Source organism: Simochromis diagramma, unplaced genomic scaffold (genome assembly GCF_900408965.1).
Source record: "Simochromis diagramma unplaced genomic scaffold, fSimDia1.1 OVJJ01000463.1, whole genome shotgun sequence".
NCBI lineage: Eukaryota > Metazoa > Chordata > Actinopteri > Cichliformes > Cichlidae > Simochromis > Simochromis diagramma.
Genome location: NW_024386941.1, coordinates 1513795 through 1530205, shown reverse-complemented (window position 1 = coordinate 1530205; position 16411 = coordinate 1513795). Strand labels below are relative to the sequence as shown.

General features: G+C 37.7%; 1 protein-coding gene across 1 annotated transcript in view; it reads left to right on the top strand.

Moving 5' to 3' along the window:
* tyw1 (tRNA-yW synthesizing protein 1 homolog (S. cerevisiae)) overlaps nucleotides 1–16209 on the top strand; it is a 51442-nt gene extending 35233 nt beyond the window's left edge. The window contains 2 exon segments of the mRNA XM_040037777.1: nucleotides 7178–7345; nucleotides 14644–16209. Coding sequence (XP_039893711.1) covers nucleotides 7178–7345; nucleotides 14644–14865 — 390 coding nt within the window. The 3' untranslated portion in view covers nucleotides 14866–16209.
* The last annotated feature ends 202 nt before the right edge of the window (nucleotides 16210–16411 follow it).

Sequence of the window (16411 nt, the reverse complement as noted above, 5' to 3'; positions counted from 1 at the left end):
AGCACATATTGTTTCAAATTTTTTTTTAAGTATTTTTTCAACATAGCAAAATCAATCACTGTAGTTCTACTGTGTCTTTTATCATTTCCAAATACAACATGGATCCTTTCATGGTAAATCAACTTTTTTCTGTATTTAGATGACAGGTTGGGAAGACAAAACTTCTCTCAGGTTCTGGCACAGAACTTGGTAGGATAAGCTATCTTTCACCTAAACTGAACCTTGTAGAGCTTTCTTTTTGTGTGTCTAGCTAGATTCTATTGAAGTAAGTTGCCATATGGAAATTGTCAACAGGTTAAAAATCATTTCTAAACATGTCTTGCTCTGAGCTTATAATCTGACTCTTTTAGAAACTGGCTGCATGGCAAGGATTGGTTAAGAGCATTAATGTCGGGCTTGTCAAGCGTTTCCAAGGGAGCATTGAAAAATTACCATAACATTGGAAGACTTCAGTCTTGTAAAGAATACTTGATGTCTCAACTATGACATGCAACTTTGGTACTTAGACTTTTTTAAATGTAGTCTTTTACAGAGCTGCTGGGGATTAGCAGGGTTGGGCATATGTACTGAGTTACCTGTCTAGATACTCACACGTTAAGCCATAGAAGTATTCCAATTTATTCTTTATAGTGAGTTGTAGTTGTTTGTTACCAATTCATCCTTTTACCTGATCTTTATTTCTACTAAAGTTGTGTAGTGACATACCTTTATAGCTTGCTTTGTAGGTGCTGTAGAAGAAAAAGGACTTAATTTGCCATGTGTGCAAAAATTCAACCGCCTGTGTGGTAATTAATGGATCCCCATCTGTATCTCCCCCAGTTCTTTTATGTACATCGTACTAAGTTTGCTTTGCTTGCTGTGTTTTATTGCTCTCAAGTAATCGGCGTGGTGCTTCAAGCAAGTCTTTGCTTGATCGAGTTTATGATGTGCTCCTTTTTCAATCCAAGTTGTCTACTGAGACAGTTTATTATTGACGTTCTCTCACAGGACTCTGTATTGACCCAACACTACATGCCATTTTATTATATTGAAGAGGCAGAACACTAACAAGACAGTGGGGAGCATTGTAGTGGAGAGGAAACCACCAAATATGGGACGTCAGACCTTGAAATATTTTTGGCTTGTCTTTTCTTATATGCCTTTCTTTAATGAAGGCAAACTACAAACCCACATTAACAGTTTTGCCTGTGCTCTGGAGTGTGTAAAAACATCAGCCAATAAAAGACCACATCCTCTGGTACAGGAGACTAACAGCGATGCCGCATCCAGAGACCTTATCTCAACTTGGAAGCTAGCATTTGAAGTGACTAGCAGTTGGATTGATACCACTGATATACTGTATGTAAATGCATTAGGGCTTTAATTAAAATGTGATGCATGATAAGCAAACCGCTTTGTCTTGACGGACTTGAGACCATCACATACACACCTGTGCTGTAAATAGTACAATTTGCTGTTTCCTTGTCAGCAGTGTATCTGCACAGTGATTACCATAAAGTACAAAGGTACATAAAGACAAAACTAATTTGAAAACATAGATGACTTTGTCTCTGACAAATTATTAAGGATATTTTACACAATTCTTTGTTATTGATCACATTTAAGCAATATTTTTAATAATATATTGGAAAGTCATAACTTCTACAGCACTAATTTTAGCTTACTTCCTCACAAATACAGCCACATTTTATGTGGTAGCGGAAACAGCGGTACTTTATTGCTTTATTCAATGCCCACATTTGCCCTAGCATTTGTCCAATATTCAGTTGTACATATGTAATTATATATCTATCAGTCTTTATACAATTTTGGTCTCTCAAAGTCTGACCTTCAGATCACTGAAAATCACAGTGAAATCTCTGCCTCATCTTGACAGTTAATAATTTAAGCTGTCTCTCTTGCACAGGTCACTCTCAGGGTGAACTCTCCTTCATGTTATAAAGGCTTTTGTGTCTTTTCTTCCTTAATTATCGTTCTCTGTCACCCTCTTATCTCTTTGTCCTCCTCTTCCCTGTTTCCACAATGAAGAGTATATTGTCCCTTACTGAACAGATAAACTTCTCTGGCTACTGGCAGCTCTGGGCAAGCTATCAACTTCAGCATCATGGGTCCAGTAATTAGTACATCCCAGGATGGATTAATGACAGTATGATAGAGCAAATTCCTTTGTCATCATATCGCTAGCTCTCAAATTGGCTTTTACTGCTGACCGGTGGGGTTGCTTGGGCCTGTGAATGGCTTTAGTAGTTATAATAATCTTAACTTGTCCTTTTTTTTTTAAGATTTACAGTACTTTCCAACAGTCTTAAACCACCCCTCGTTTCTTTATATTTTGGTAGGAAAATTGGGAAAGAGTTGCAGTGATTTACTGAAACACATGCAGACATGGAAATATTATGTCTGCATGTACTATACCAAATACTATTAAAATAATAGTATTTGGTATGACCACCTTTATTCTTCAAGACTGAACTCTCTTTTTCTTTTGTCCTTTATTTGTCCAGTTTCCTCATTTTATCTTTAAGGACACACTGCACAGCATGCCAAGATATGCCAAGTTTTAAGTTTTTTTGAAATCACCTTGTTTCAGCAAAAAATACAATTTTATTATCAAACGAAATTATCTTAGGTGTTTATGTATTTTAAATTGGTTCTTTCCCGAGTTGTCTGTTATCTGTAGACACAATACTAGTTAACCCTTGAGTTAGGTGCCATTCTTTCCTCATGAATAAATTCATAGGTCAGTGATAAATGGCTTAACAAACATGCTTCAGTCTAAAAGTCCAAAGGTTTGCGGATAGGATGAGGACAAAATGCTAGGTTTAAGAGTTTTTTTGAGAGATTACGGGTAGCAGACTAGGAACATATAGAAGTGGGAAAATTTATGACATTGTTACCATAGTTATGATCAGAAACATCTGGAAACCTGAAAAAAATCAACTTAATTACCTTCCCAGTGGTATATTACAACAATTTTTTTTTCAACAGTTGTTAAAAATGAGCCTTCAGAACAGCTTCAGTGTTCATTGAGTCTGTATGTGTGTACGTATAGCATCCATTAATTAAGATGAATTGTGGCTCTTTAAGAATGATGAATTGCATGCTTATGTGCATGTCCACCATCACCAGCAACAAGACCTTTATTACTGACCCACTAATAACTAGTTCGTCATCTTATGTGGCACAACACATTCTGCCTGTACAGTTTACCATCCTCTGTCCAATTGCCCAGTGCCTAATTTATCATCTTAGTCCAGCATCAATACCATTTACTCTGCCACAGTCTCTCACTTGGTCTGAAAGGAAATGGATTACTGAGAGCAAAAGAGACACAGAAAGAGAAGAGCCAGGCCAGCATGTAAGCGTATTGAGATAAATTTGGTGAAAATTTATCACAGGGATATGTTGCACAGCGTGAGTGAGGCCTCAATGACCAACATTTATGATTTCCATTAAAGGTAAGAGACATAGATTATTTGAACAGGTGAGGGAGTCTTATTATTTTGCTCCATCTCTCCCACATAGTACAATATCTTCTACCATATATCTCAAAGATCTTTCCCCATCTCTTCCTGCTGCACACTCCTTCTGCCCAGGCCCCTTCCTGATGATTTATACAGAGTCCTGAATGGTTGATCTTTATTCAGCAGGCCTCCGGGCAAGGCTGATAACTCCAAGGTCTCCCATCAATTTTGTACAGCGCTCCCACTGTGTTTGCCCTCAGCCACCCAATTTCTGTCTTTTCAAACCCAACCCAAAGAAATTTTACACTCTGTGTTAACTTTTTTTTTGGTGCAGTGAATTTTCAATCAGTCTTAGAAGACATATGAGGTTGGATTAGTGTAGAAATGGCTGCAGCTCACAACTGGATTCACAGATCCCCTACAGCTCCTCAGTAGATTGACTAGAATAAATGTGAATGGCAGTCTTGAAATGGGTGGACCGGTGCGAGAAAGAGATCAGTTGTAAAACTGCTGTTTGGGTAGCCTCTCTCTGAGGAGTGGAGTAAATTCTCCAACAGAGAAATGAAACTGTTTGTTTCATTTGACAACCAATTCTTTCTTAGGTGAAAATGATTTTTTATTGGATTAAGAAATTTTACCTCATCTGTCAGATTTGTGTTTTGTCTTTGTTTGTTTTTTAAATGTGGCTCTGTGAAATGGTGAAGCATCAACTATTTTTACTTCCCTGGACATGTCATGTCTTCAAACTTCCAGAGTTTGAAGCCAAATAGATTATTTCTAACAGACAAATTAGTACTTGGGGCTTTTTCTTTGGGTCTTACTTAACAAAGAATCTAAAAGATAACAAAAGCAGACTCAGAAAAAAAGAGTCACAGTACAGTATTTAAATAGTGGATTGTACCAAGAGTGAAAGAGATGATTTTCACAGCTTTAGTTACAGTGCTTAGTGGTGCAGTGGTTAATGTATTCGCCTAAAAGCAAAGGATCCTCCGTTTGAGAATGAGAGGAGACATAGATCCCTGGGAGTGTTGTTTCAGGAAAGGCATATGACATAAAAAATCAACAATGCAGATTCATCTACTGTGATTATCTGAGCAGCCAAATTGAGTTTTTAGTGAGTCCTATGATGGTTTGCAGATGGTGGCACTAGCAAAAAGTAGGGGCACCAAACTGGAGGTGGCAGAGCTGAAGATGTTAAGATTTCCATTGGGAGTGACCATTATGGACAGGATTAGGATTGAGCATTGTAATGGGCAGAGGAGAGAGAATGGATATAGTGGGCAAAGGATGTTAAATATGAAGCTGCCAGTCATGAAGAAAAGAGGAAAACCACAGAGAACATTTTTGAATGTAGTGAAAGAGGACAAGCAGAGGATTGGTGTGATAGAGGAGGATGATGGGAGAGGCTGAGATGGAGGCAGATGAGGAGAGCGCTAAAGGAACAACAACTGAAAAATGAAAACTGTGAAATACATGTTGACAACAATATATCATACTGAAGGAACTGTGTAAAACAGGGTCTTTCAGCTCATTTTCTTCAAGCTTATAAGAACTTATAAAATACTGTTCAGGTGTGCTTTATGCTGTGAAGATGACCTACAGCAGTATATTTAACAAAACCATTCAAAGGTTTGTGGCTAATGAAATTTTTATCTTTAGGCATTAACTTTATTGGTTTCACTGCCTGTCACTAAACTTTGTGAGAAACATTACGATTATTGTGAATCACACCTTTTATTTAAAGTTTATGCAGTTAGTCGTTACAGGAACATGATGCAGTGGTTCATGTGTAAAGCTTTAATTAAAATAAGCAATGGCTGACTGGGTCTGTGTAAAGATTTCTTCAAAAGACAGTTACGTCGTGTGCTGTGGATTCTTACTTTTAACTCCTCTGTAAAATCGTTTTCTTAAATGGTTTTAGGTAATATCTCTGTTTGTGAAGGTCCCCGACTCTTTCCAGTTTTTGCCATATCAATAATCATGTGTAAATACATCTATTTTTCCAGTTGTACAGGACTGTTTGTTTTTTTTTTTCTGAAAATCTCATATCTGAATAGGTATTACTGAAAACATTCCTTAAATCCTGATGCATACACTGATTTCTTCTTCCTCTGTACTGCTTTGAGAGGTTTAGTGAACTATTAAGAGGCTGGCTCAGTGATTATTCACTAAGAAATACCAAAACTTCAAGCTCCGACAAAACAGTTGTCTGTGACCTCCACAATCTTTTTGGTGTATAATGCAAAGCCTCCTCCAGTAAGAGCAAATGACAGTCTGACACGGGGTTTTAGTCTGCAGCAGATTCTTTCAGATAATGGCAAAAGTTCGTGAAAAGTGTATTCACCTTATTGCTTTCTCCTCTGCAAAAGTTTCTCTTTATCTAGCACTAAATCACAACAGTTCAAGTTCAAGACCCCACAATAATACAGAGAAAACACCAACAATCAGATGAACCTTACGAGCAAGCAATTTGGCAACAACAGAAGAGAAACCTCGAGTAGAACCAGGCTCAGGGAGGGGTGGGCATCTGCCTTGACTGGTTGGAGATGAGGGGAGGATGACAAACTGTGGAACAGAGCCAGTGATTAATAACAACTAAAGATTAAATGCAGAGTAAGAGCCACTATTGATCAGAAGAGTCGTTGCTGTATATCAAGTCTTAACAATTTCACAAAATGAGCATTAGTTAGAGTGAGAAACATCAGGGTCAAATGAATCATAAAAGTCACTACGTAAAAGGTGAATGGTCAGTTGCCAGTCATTGCCCTCATGGAGCCAACAAAAGGAACTCATTGCAGCTTAATTAGATTGTAATTGACTTGATCAATCAATTACAATCTGGATATTTTTATGCTTTACATTGAACATCTTTGTGGTTCCTTTAGATCTATATTGGTTTAGTTTACCAGTTTCTTTTTTTTATGTTTTTGTGGACTTCTGTCTAGTCTTTCAGTTTCTCCTCAGGATAATCTACTTTTGATTGCTGTACTCTAAAGAATTTTAAGCAATAATACTTTGTTTTCAGAGGAAATTATTTGATCTAATCTTACAGTATCTCACACATGTTATTGGTCTGGTAAATATTTGAAAGTCATACCTGTCCATAGTATCCAAAGTACAAGCTCACCAGAAAAGACTCTGCATTTTCCAGTCTTAGATATTTCACTCAGTTTCATTTTCCAGTATTGATCTTTTGATGAAGGCATGAATACAGAAGCATTTATGCTTTTAATAGCTGATGTTCAATCAAAAAACCACTTCTGTTAAAATATGTTTCTTGGAAAATCTATTTATGTGTTTAAAAAAGAGAGAAAGAAAACGAATGGAGTACTAAGCAACTACAAGTGGATGTGTTTTAATGCTCTACAATGGCTGTTTTGCTATTTTAAAGACACCGATTCAGATATGATCTAAAAATCGAACTAGTTCTTCCTTTGCTCAACATCTCAAAAATCTTTTATGAATGTTGGCCTTGTAGTTCGTGCAGTCTTGCTGACAGACACTGCGGCACTAAAAAAATTACTCTGTCACTCAAACTAAGGCCTTTGTATGGAGACAAAAAGCTGTTTTGCTGAAGTTTGTGTAGGAAATTATTTGTCCTTTACTTGCATCGTTTCTCTTCTGTATTTTGTGGGGTAAAAATATGTTTGTTAAAATCTGTAAATCTTTCTTTTCTGTACTCTGTTTCTGATTGTCTGCTCATGTGTCTCCAGGGGGTGACATACTGCGGGGAAAGCTCTGCGAGCAGCCTGACAATGGCAAATGTTCCCTGGCACCAGGAAGTGGTCACCTTCGTTCAGCAGCTAGCTGACATGTTGCCTGAATATGAGATTGCCTGCGAACATGAGCACTCAAACTGTCTGCTCATTGCACACACCAAGGTAATAACTCCTACTAAGCCTCCAAAGGTTTGTACAAAACTACATAATGTAGCACATCTGAAGTTTTTGACAACTAAAGAATATTTGATACACAGTTATTATTTATTTGGAGTTTCTTCTCATCATTGATAATTACTTGGATCTCACAGGGATCCAAGTAATTCCACACATTTGATGCAATTAGTGTCGGTTCAAGGTTTTAAACTTATAGTAAGGTCTGTCACTTAATGTGAGGAAGATAATTGTCTAATTCTCGTGCTTTGCTCAAGATTATATGACTTTTTTGACAGATAATCTAGAAAACGTACGTTTTTAAACATTATTCCACAAGAAATAGATTTTCAGGAAGTTAGTACCATCTATGCATCTGATGGAAAATTCTGATTCCTTGTAAAAACTATGAACTTGAAATTAATAAAAAAAATTAATGTTATCATTAGAATTTTCCAGACACACGCCTTTTTATCTGTTTTCTCTTCTAAGGTTGTTTTCCAGGCAGCCCAGTGCAGGTTCCTAGTTTTCAAATTGGCTTTTTGATTTTTATCTTGTTTCATAATTTAGATAGTTTAGTCTGCTGTCTTTTGAAAACGTCCAAGCATCAGCAGGAATTTACTTCTACAGAGGCAAACCCTCAAAAAAGTTCCAGTCAGTGTTGGGTTCTGCCAAGGCGACTGTCCATCAGCAGTTAATGAATGATGATTAATTGCCATCTTGGCTCTCTCTGACAGGAGAAATTCAAGGCAGCCAGCAAGCAAGGCACCCACACCTGCCTATCACAAAAACACATACACACATAGTAGGAACTCTGTTTGATGTACAGTCACAATTTATGGGAGTGCCAGTGCTCCTTATCCTCCTTTTTTCATTTTCATTTTTACATTTTTTTTTTCAGGTTGGGGGCAACGGTCCAAGTGTTTCTCTCTGTGGTGTGTTTGTTGACTCCTACTGCCGATTTCTTCTTTTCATTTAAATGCAATTGCTTGAAGCTATATATATAAACTGCATATACTGTAAACATCATATCTCTTGAGTCTTGGAAGATTTGAGATATGATTCTAAATAAGCTTTAGTTTTAGAAGTGCTGGCAGCATTGCACAAAGGATGGAGTGGATGGAAACGTTAGCCTGGCTAATGGGGACCATTCTTTTCCAGACTTGAATATCAGTAGCGCTACTGATATATGTAAACACACTTTTAATATGTGCACTGCACTAAGCAAATGGATTAGAGACTTCCACTGAATAATTACTGCAGTGATTGTGTTTTGGCTGGCAACGGGTCATTTAACCTTAACTGATGCAGTGAATAGCTTCTCATTTCTTAAAATACCATCATGGTGGTTGTGGAAAACATTGCATTTCTAAATGCTAAAATTGTTTATTTATGTGCTGAAAGTACTGAAACTGAGTTAAGAACTGTCAAACACATTATTCAATCTTGAAAGTTAATGGTGAATGATCATCTTTGTGGTAGAAATGTGGTCGAAAAGCATCCTGAATGATCATGATTGGACGTCACTTAAACATTTGGAAAAATCAGTAGAAAAACAGTAGAACTCAGAACTCAGTTCTACAGTGTGTTGTGAGGGGATTTCAAGGGATTGGGACTAAACACTTTAGCCTTAAGAAAACCACTTATTAATTACGCTAGTCATAAAAAAGGTTCAGTTGTTAAATAGCATAAAGTCTGGATTTTAGAGCAATGGAAAATGGTCATCTGGTCTGATAGGTCCAGATTTATTCTGTTCCTGACTGATGATCAGGGAAAGAGCTGGATGAAGTGATGGAGCCGTCATGCTTAGTGCCCACAGTACTGACCTGTGGGAGCATCACGATGCCAGGAGTCATAAGGCTCAAACTGTGAAATGGTGATCCAGGGAGTAGGAGACATCATTTTCACACAGATTAGCACAGAGTCCAGACTTTAATCCCAGTGAGAATCTCTGGGATTGTGCCGTGGTCCAGCTCTCCCACCAACAGCACTAGATCCTGACAAAAAATTAATAAAACTCTGGATGGGAATAAATATTGTAACACTACATAGGCTTATCGAAGCCATGCCACATACTGTAACCAATCATTAACTTGTCGGAGATAGCAAAGAGGTGCAATGTTTATTTAACATTAGCGACGAATTATTAGGTCTGGGAATCTAGTGGACCTTGTAGTTCATCGTATTATCATTAAGTTTCTAATGTTGTAGAAAGCAAAACATTAATTACACTGCAATACTTGTATATTCACTTGCAGGAGACGGTTTACAAGTTTTATGTTTGCTCTTCAGAAACTGTTTCCATGTTATTTTTCACAGGAATAATAATATGATGCCATATCAGGCAGAAATGGTTTGGGGTGTTTTTTGCTGATTAGAATATTTTGGATGGATCTTAAAATGCGTACTCATGACACTGAATGTTAATAATATGAATATGTTAAGACTGTCGTTCTGTTCTCAAATTCCGTGTGAGATTTATTGATAATTAGACAAGCGTTTTGACTTTATGGAGATAAACTGGAATGTAAGCCCATAGATGGTACAAGTGCACAATAACTATTCGCTGTTTGTGTCTTTTTATCTTTTTCTTCTGTTTTTCTTCGGACACACACTTGCACGAGTATGTTGTTTCCTGTATCACACAGTCCATCTGTGTGTTTGTCTGTATCCACCTGAACTCACACATACTGAAAGAACGTGAATATGTTTTTGTGTCTGTATTTAAGACCATACTGCAATTTATAAAACTGCCAGGGAGAAATTGGATTATTATAGGTTGTTATTATTAATGAAACTAATGAGCAACGTTAATAAGAAACTGAATTATATCTTAGGTGGGATTAGCAAGAAAGGCAAGAAAAATCAAATATGGAAGCACTTAATTTTAAACTGATTGTGCATAAATACTATTCAATGTTCAAATTTGAGCGACAAGTTAAAATACTCAGCTGTCAAGGACCATTAATTGAAAGGTCACCGCAGTAAGAGGAGTAATCCCTCAAATTCCTTAACCAAAAAGAGTCAGGTAAAGCCTTTTATTTATTCACCCTATGAAATCTAAAGCTAATAATAATTCAACTTCATAGGAGATGATGATCACCATCATCTCTAAATATACCAAAGCACCAAATGGTAAATGGTCTGTATTTGTATAGCGCTTTACTTGGTCCTAAGGACCCCAAAGCGCTTTACACTATACACAATCATCCACCCATTCACACACACATTCACACACTGGTGATGGCAAGCTACAGTGTAGCCACAGCCGCCCTGGGGCGCACTGACAGAGGTTTAAAGCCAGTACCTGCCTTAGATATATCTCTACAGTGCTCTCCAAAAGTGCCCTGAAGTCAGAGTGAAATGTTTCCTTTTGCTACTTTAAGCTTTGTAGTTTCTCATGAAAACATAATGCAGTTTTTTGTTATGCTATTTAACAGTTAACTGTAAGTTGAAATGTGATTCAGCTGTTAACACATGCTCAGAGCAGTGTTAATTTCGACTGCAAATTTTGATTTAGTTTTAACTATAGTCTTTTGAATAAAACATCAACTTAGACATCGAGATTTTTTTCGTTTTAGTCGACAAAATATAAGACTGTAGTAGACTAAATCTAAAGTTGATTTAGTTGACTAAAATGTAAAGTCTGAAAGTTTGTCATGCTTTTACTGGCATCAAATGTGAAATGTGCATGTCTAATCTTCTCTTCCACCCAAACGTTGACATTTTGCTTTTTACACAAGTTAATTAGTTCTGATTGGATCTGGTTGCTCCAGGATATTTTCATCCCATTTTCATTTTTTAACAAAATTGTCAGTGCATTTCATCAGTTTTTGGCCTGGTGTATTAGTTTTTATTTAGTTATCGTCCTAGTTATGGTCAGGAAATAAAGGTCCCTGACAAAGACTGTGACACAAATTATTGGTCAGTGAAATTTACACCGTTTCAGTTGGTACTTTATAGATGAGTTCATCAACATTTATAGTTTTAGGCAGAGGAAAAGAAATCGCTATTGGTGCGCCAATGCCAAAGTGTGACTGGAGCAACTACATAGACCAAAGTAAAGAAATAAAAGGAAAATCAAAATTGAATGAAAACTTGAACCTCTGATTGAATGCCTCCCAGTTATTTCTGTGTAAATATTTACCAATGTGTGCGTGCTGGCACACTGCTGTCTTTGGGCATTCATCAATAATCCAGCAACTTTGGGAATTGAATTCACTTTTAGGTTCCTCTTGTGAATGAGACTGTTTTGCTTACAGGTCTTCAGGGTTTTGAATGTCTTTGTGCAGCAGGAAGAGAAATCAGAATATGAATTCCTTCAGGTTTTATGTCAACTTACATAACAGCAGAATTTAATATGCATCACAGGGAAGCACATCAGTCTCATTTTGTGGATGTGTGTATTATGAGTGTGTCTATTTCTCTATAGCAACTAGCAATAGATCCTCCTTGCACTGACACATCATCATCATCATTAGTTACTTTTCAACTGCTGGGATCCTCCCATAGCTGGGCATTTCTTTCTCTTTGAATCTCTGCCTCTCTCATCCATCGTTTTACTTTTCCTGCCACCCTTTTTTCTCTTTTATCTCTTCTCTCTTTCCCTTCCCTCGACTTTTCTCTGTTATTTTCAGTCTTCTTTCATCCTTCTCGGTTTCATTTCTCTAAGAGCACGGTGCAATGAAAAAACAGTTGAGACCCAACCTTGTTTTTATGAAAGGCGAGCTGACTTGCACATCAGTGCTTTCACTAGACTTGTTTAGTTTTTGTTTCAAAGCCTAAATTAAGTCAAACCTTACATCAAATGTTTGAACGTTTATTATAAATGTAGGAACAAAAACATCCTTGTCCCTTCTGGGCTACTGTATGTGTTACATGTGCCTGCATAGAGATGTATTTTTCAAAGATCTTGAGTCTACTTTTAATACAAATTATGCCAGGTACATTGCAGAGTATGTCTCCTCAATATTTCTATCTTTGGTTTTGCAAGTTTTCAACCAGTTTAATGACAGTGCTGTAGTCTTTTGACATTTCTGTGATCCATCTCACAGAGTGAGATATTTTAACTATCTGCCCTGAAGCTATCGTTTGATTGCTTTTATGAAAGGTTGTTTTTGCACCGGGCTGTGCAAAGCACTCAGCGTGGTAGTGCATTGGTAACCTGTAGGTGCTATGAAGAGCTATGTTTGTTTCTGGTGTTTTTGCTCTTTTAGCCCCACGACAACGTCAAATCTTAAATCTTAATAGACAAAGCACTTCTTTGTAGTTAGGTGTTAAAATTGTTCACTCCAATTATTATCGCGGCATCTCATGTATACCTTTTTTTTAATCATTGTAGGGTGGAGGGTTAAGGCTTTTTCCTTTCTGTGATTAACTTCTGCTGTTTCCTTTCTGTTCAAGATAACTTTTTAACATATTAGCGTTTGACATTTACATGGCTTCTATCAGGCTACACACAGGACTGCACACAAGTGCCTCTCCTGGTTGAATACCTCCCTCTGCAAAGCCAAAGAGCTACGTAAATCCAGCATAACTTGGAAGAGTTGTTTTTTCCCCTCTACTCAGAGCACTGTGCTTATTTCGAGTTTACTGTACCTCCAGTTGATTATAATCTATAGACAGAAAAGCTGGAGCGGTCTTCCATCCATCCAGTTGCTGAGAGCTACAGCTCAGTGACATGTTCTGACATGAAAGTAGCTCATTTAGTTAGTTAAAACCACTGGGTGCCTGTTCTCCTCTAAGACGGCACAGCTTTGCTCTCACAGAGACAGTAATTCTTTACCGACATGCCAGCTAAGCAAATATAGTCCTTCCTCATTACAACAAACATCAACTCCCAACAGGTGATGGTTCCATTATTTTGACTCTTCTTGGGCTTCGTTAGAAGTGGCAAAAAGATTTTCTCTAATGACCTACGAAGGCACTGGGTCATCAACAGGCTAACGTTCAAAAGCCATTTTCCCTCAGTGAGGCATCATTAGTCTTTAAAGGGGCAAATCAGCATTCATGAGTAAAAAAGAAATTCATCAAGTTGCTATATTTTTTTCTTTTTAGAAGAAAGTCAGTGATGTGATGTTACTCTCTTTTCCACTTGTTTATGAATAAAGTGGTAGAAGCAGTTTGGTGCGTGAAAATATTAAAGTGGTGAGCCCAAGTGCACTCATGGGGGGGTCAGGCTAAAGCAGCAGTGAACCTGAAACTAATTTTAAATGCTAAAAGCACAATGTTTGTCCCCAGTGACAACATGGTGACAATTTGCATCCAGTTACAGCTTATAGAAAACTTCCAAGTCTTCAGGGACCACTTTGAAATTCAAGCTTTGCTGTAGAGTTTGCTATAAATAGCATCAAACTTCAGAGAAGTTTGGTTTATATAACACACGCTTGCTTCTTTGCCTGCCCCCTGTTTCTTTTCAGTCTTTCCCACCTTTGCTGATAACAAGGAAAACATCGTATTGTATCAACTAGAGAGCACTGGTGCATGCTGGGAAAGTAGAGGTCACGCTCTTCACCCACTGTGCTCGTCAGGGAAAACAGGCAGGCTTAGCGAATGATGATGGAGGCTCTTCCCTCACTGTCAAACACACAAGCTGTTCTCTCTTTCCCGGGTAGTTTGTGTGCCCCACTCAATAAACACACACACACACACACACACACACACACACACACACACACACACACACACACACACACATATTCTTTCTCCACGCTCCACTGCCCATTTATCTCTGCTCTTTTTTTCTCTTTAGTGAGATGGATGGCAAATTGGGTGACGAAGAAAGAAGCAGTGATTGATAAAACAAGTGATGGGATTGGAAGGGAAGTGGTGGAGTTGATGAATCCCACACCATTTAAAGAAAGGCTCAACTTCTAGCCAGTGGTGAATGTGGAGGAAGAAGCTCTTTAATTCACACCTGTGAATTCTTTATTGTTGAATTTACAGCACACAACACTTTTGTGTTTGTGTGGTAATTTGCTGAGAGCCTTTGCTTTCTGCTTTGCTTCAGTTCCAGTGAAATATCCTGTAGAAATGAAATATGTGCATCTCTTGTTTTACTTTCATGAAATGACAGATGCATGAAATTTGATGGGTGATATTATTTTCTGATACGGAAACGGCTGACATCAGTGGACATGGTGTCAGGTGGACGTCTCCTTAAATTAGTGTTGAATTGCAAACAGGCTTAGCAAAAGATTTGCAAAAGCACAGAGTTTCCGCATACAGATCCCTAAACTCCACTTGGATTACTGCTTGTTGCTCATCTGCAACCTTGTTTCTCTGTCTTTTTGTTTCTGTGGTTTTAGTTCAAGGTGGATGGCGAGTGGTGGACATGGATCGACTACGAACGCTTTCAGGAACTGGTCCAAGCTTATGATGAGAGTGGAGGACAGCAGACTTTCTCTGCCTTGGACTACGTAGCCAAGACTCCCAGCTGGGCTCTGTTTGGAGCCCAAGAACAAGGTTTCGACCCTGCTGAGACACGTTTCCAACGACGCAACAAAAGCAAAGACATCTCAGGATGCTGATAGATGAGCGAGCGAGAGAAACCAGACAGAGGTAGAGTTGCTATAGTGAGCGCCAATACTTAAATAAAAAAACGGAAAATTTGGGGTTTGTTGTTTTTATTGCTATCCTCTTGGAGCTTCAGAGTTATTTGTGTGTCTGTATGTCCACAGCTGCCTTCCTTGTCATGTGGACTCCCTGGTTTAATTTTTCTTATATTTCATTTCTTTTGACATAACCTCTAAAATCAGCCATGGACCAGAAGAAATTTACTCACTCCTATTTTCTAGGAATTTGCCGGAACATCAGGTTATTGCTTCTTTTTCTTCATAGGTGTGCCTAGATCTTTAAAATACCCCACTTTTTGAAATTATTATTATAAATATGAATGGCATTGATCCTTGTAATAAGGCAGTGGCAATATTTTACTTTGTTGAAGCCATTGACGGGTTTTTCGCACGATCTTATCTTCATTTCTAAAGCTTTTAAATCCAGGTTTTAGTGATGCAACTGCACAGCACAGGACAAGATTAGCACATAAGGAGTAGTGCCTATATTTCTCCTTATGTTGTCCTTGGGAGCGCCGCATCTTTCCCGGGCACCTTTGCTCTTCCTCCTACTCATTAGGACTGTGGTTGTTTTTATTTAGAAGGAAAAGAGTTGAGCAGTGAGAGAAGTGCATCAAGGCTGCACCTCCATGGGAGAGTCTTTTTACAGCACATGCTTCTTGATGCTCTCTTTTTTTCCAGTTTTCTTCCAATGCATTGCATTCTCTCTTTTCTCGCATTGTCACCTTTGACTGGTTTCAGCACTTCGTATCTGGATGATAGAAAATATGTAGCTTTTCAAACATATGATGTGACTGTTTTATTAAAAACAAAATCATGTGTTTGAAGTATTTCAGTATCGCAGTCATAAAAAAAAAAAGTCAACATTTTGTGTTTGATCATTTGAGCTAAACTAAGAAATGTTTAAAATGTTTAATATGATAAAGCAGGCATGCTTCTCTTACTGTTTTACATCAAAAACTCAGAATCTTAGTCTATAACAGGTCATAGCTTAATTTAAACAACACTGGGTACAAAGATGAACCAGATTAAGGTTCAAGTTTAGATTGGATTGGTACTGTAATGCTGCTTTTTGCTGGTTAAATTCATATGTACCATCAAATGTTTGTCATGTCAGAACAATGCAGAACCTCTACTAGTTTGTTATTCAGTCCATATGTAAAAAAACTTTTCTTACATGGATGAAAATCTACAGAATCACATGAATTTGGTTTGTTTTCTCAGGTCTCTGATGTGGCGGTGTGTTAATGTATCACTGTAATAAATGTCTTTGCAATAAAGTTCTTTCTCACTCGTGAATTTCATACAGTTCAACGAGATCTTAAAGCAAATAACAATAACTTACTGTACTTCTCGCAGATTTTTGTTGACTTTTTACTTGCAGCAGTACTGAGAAGTTGACATTTTAACAAAGGAATGATTGTGGCAAAAGCTTTCTAGGCTGCACTTAGAGGCCACAAGGAGAGCACTATCCGAACAAAAGTGATTCAGACATACAGTA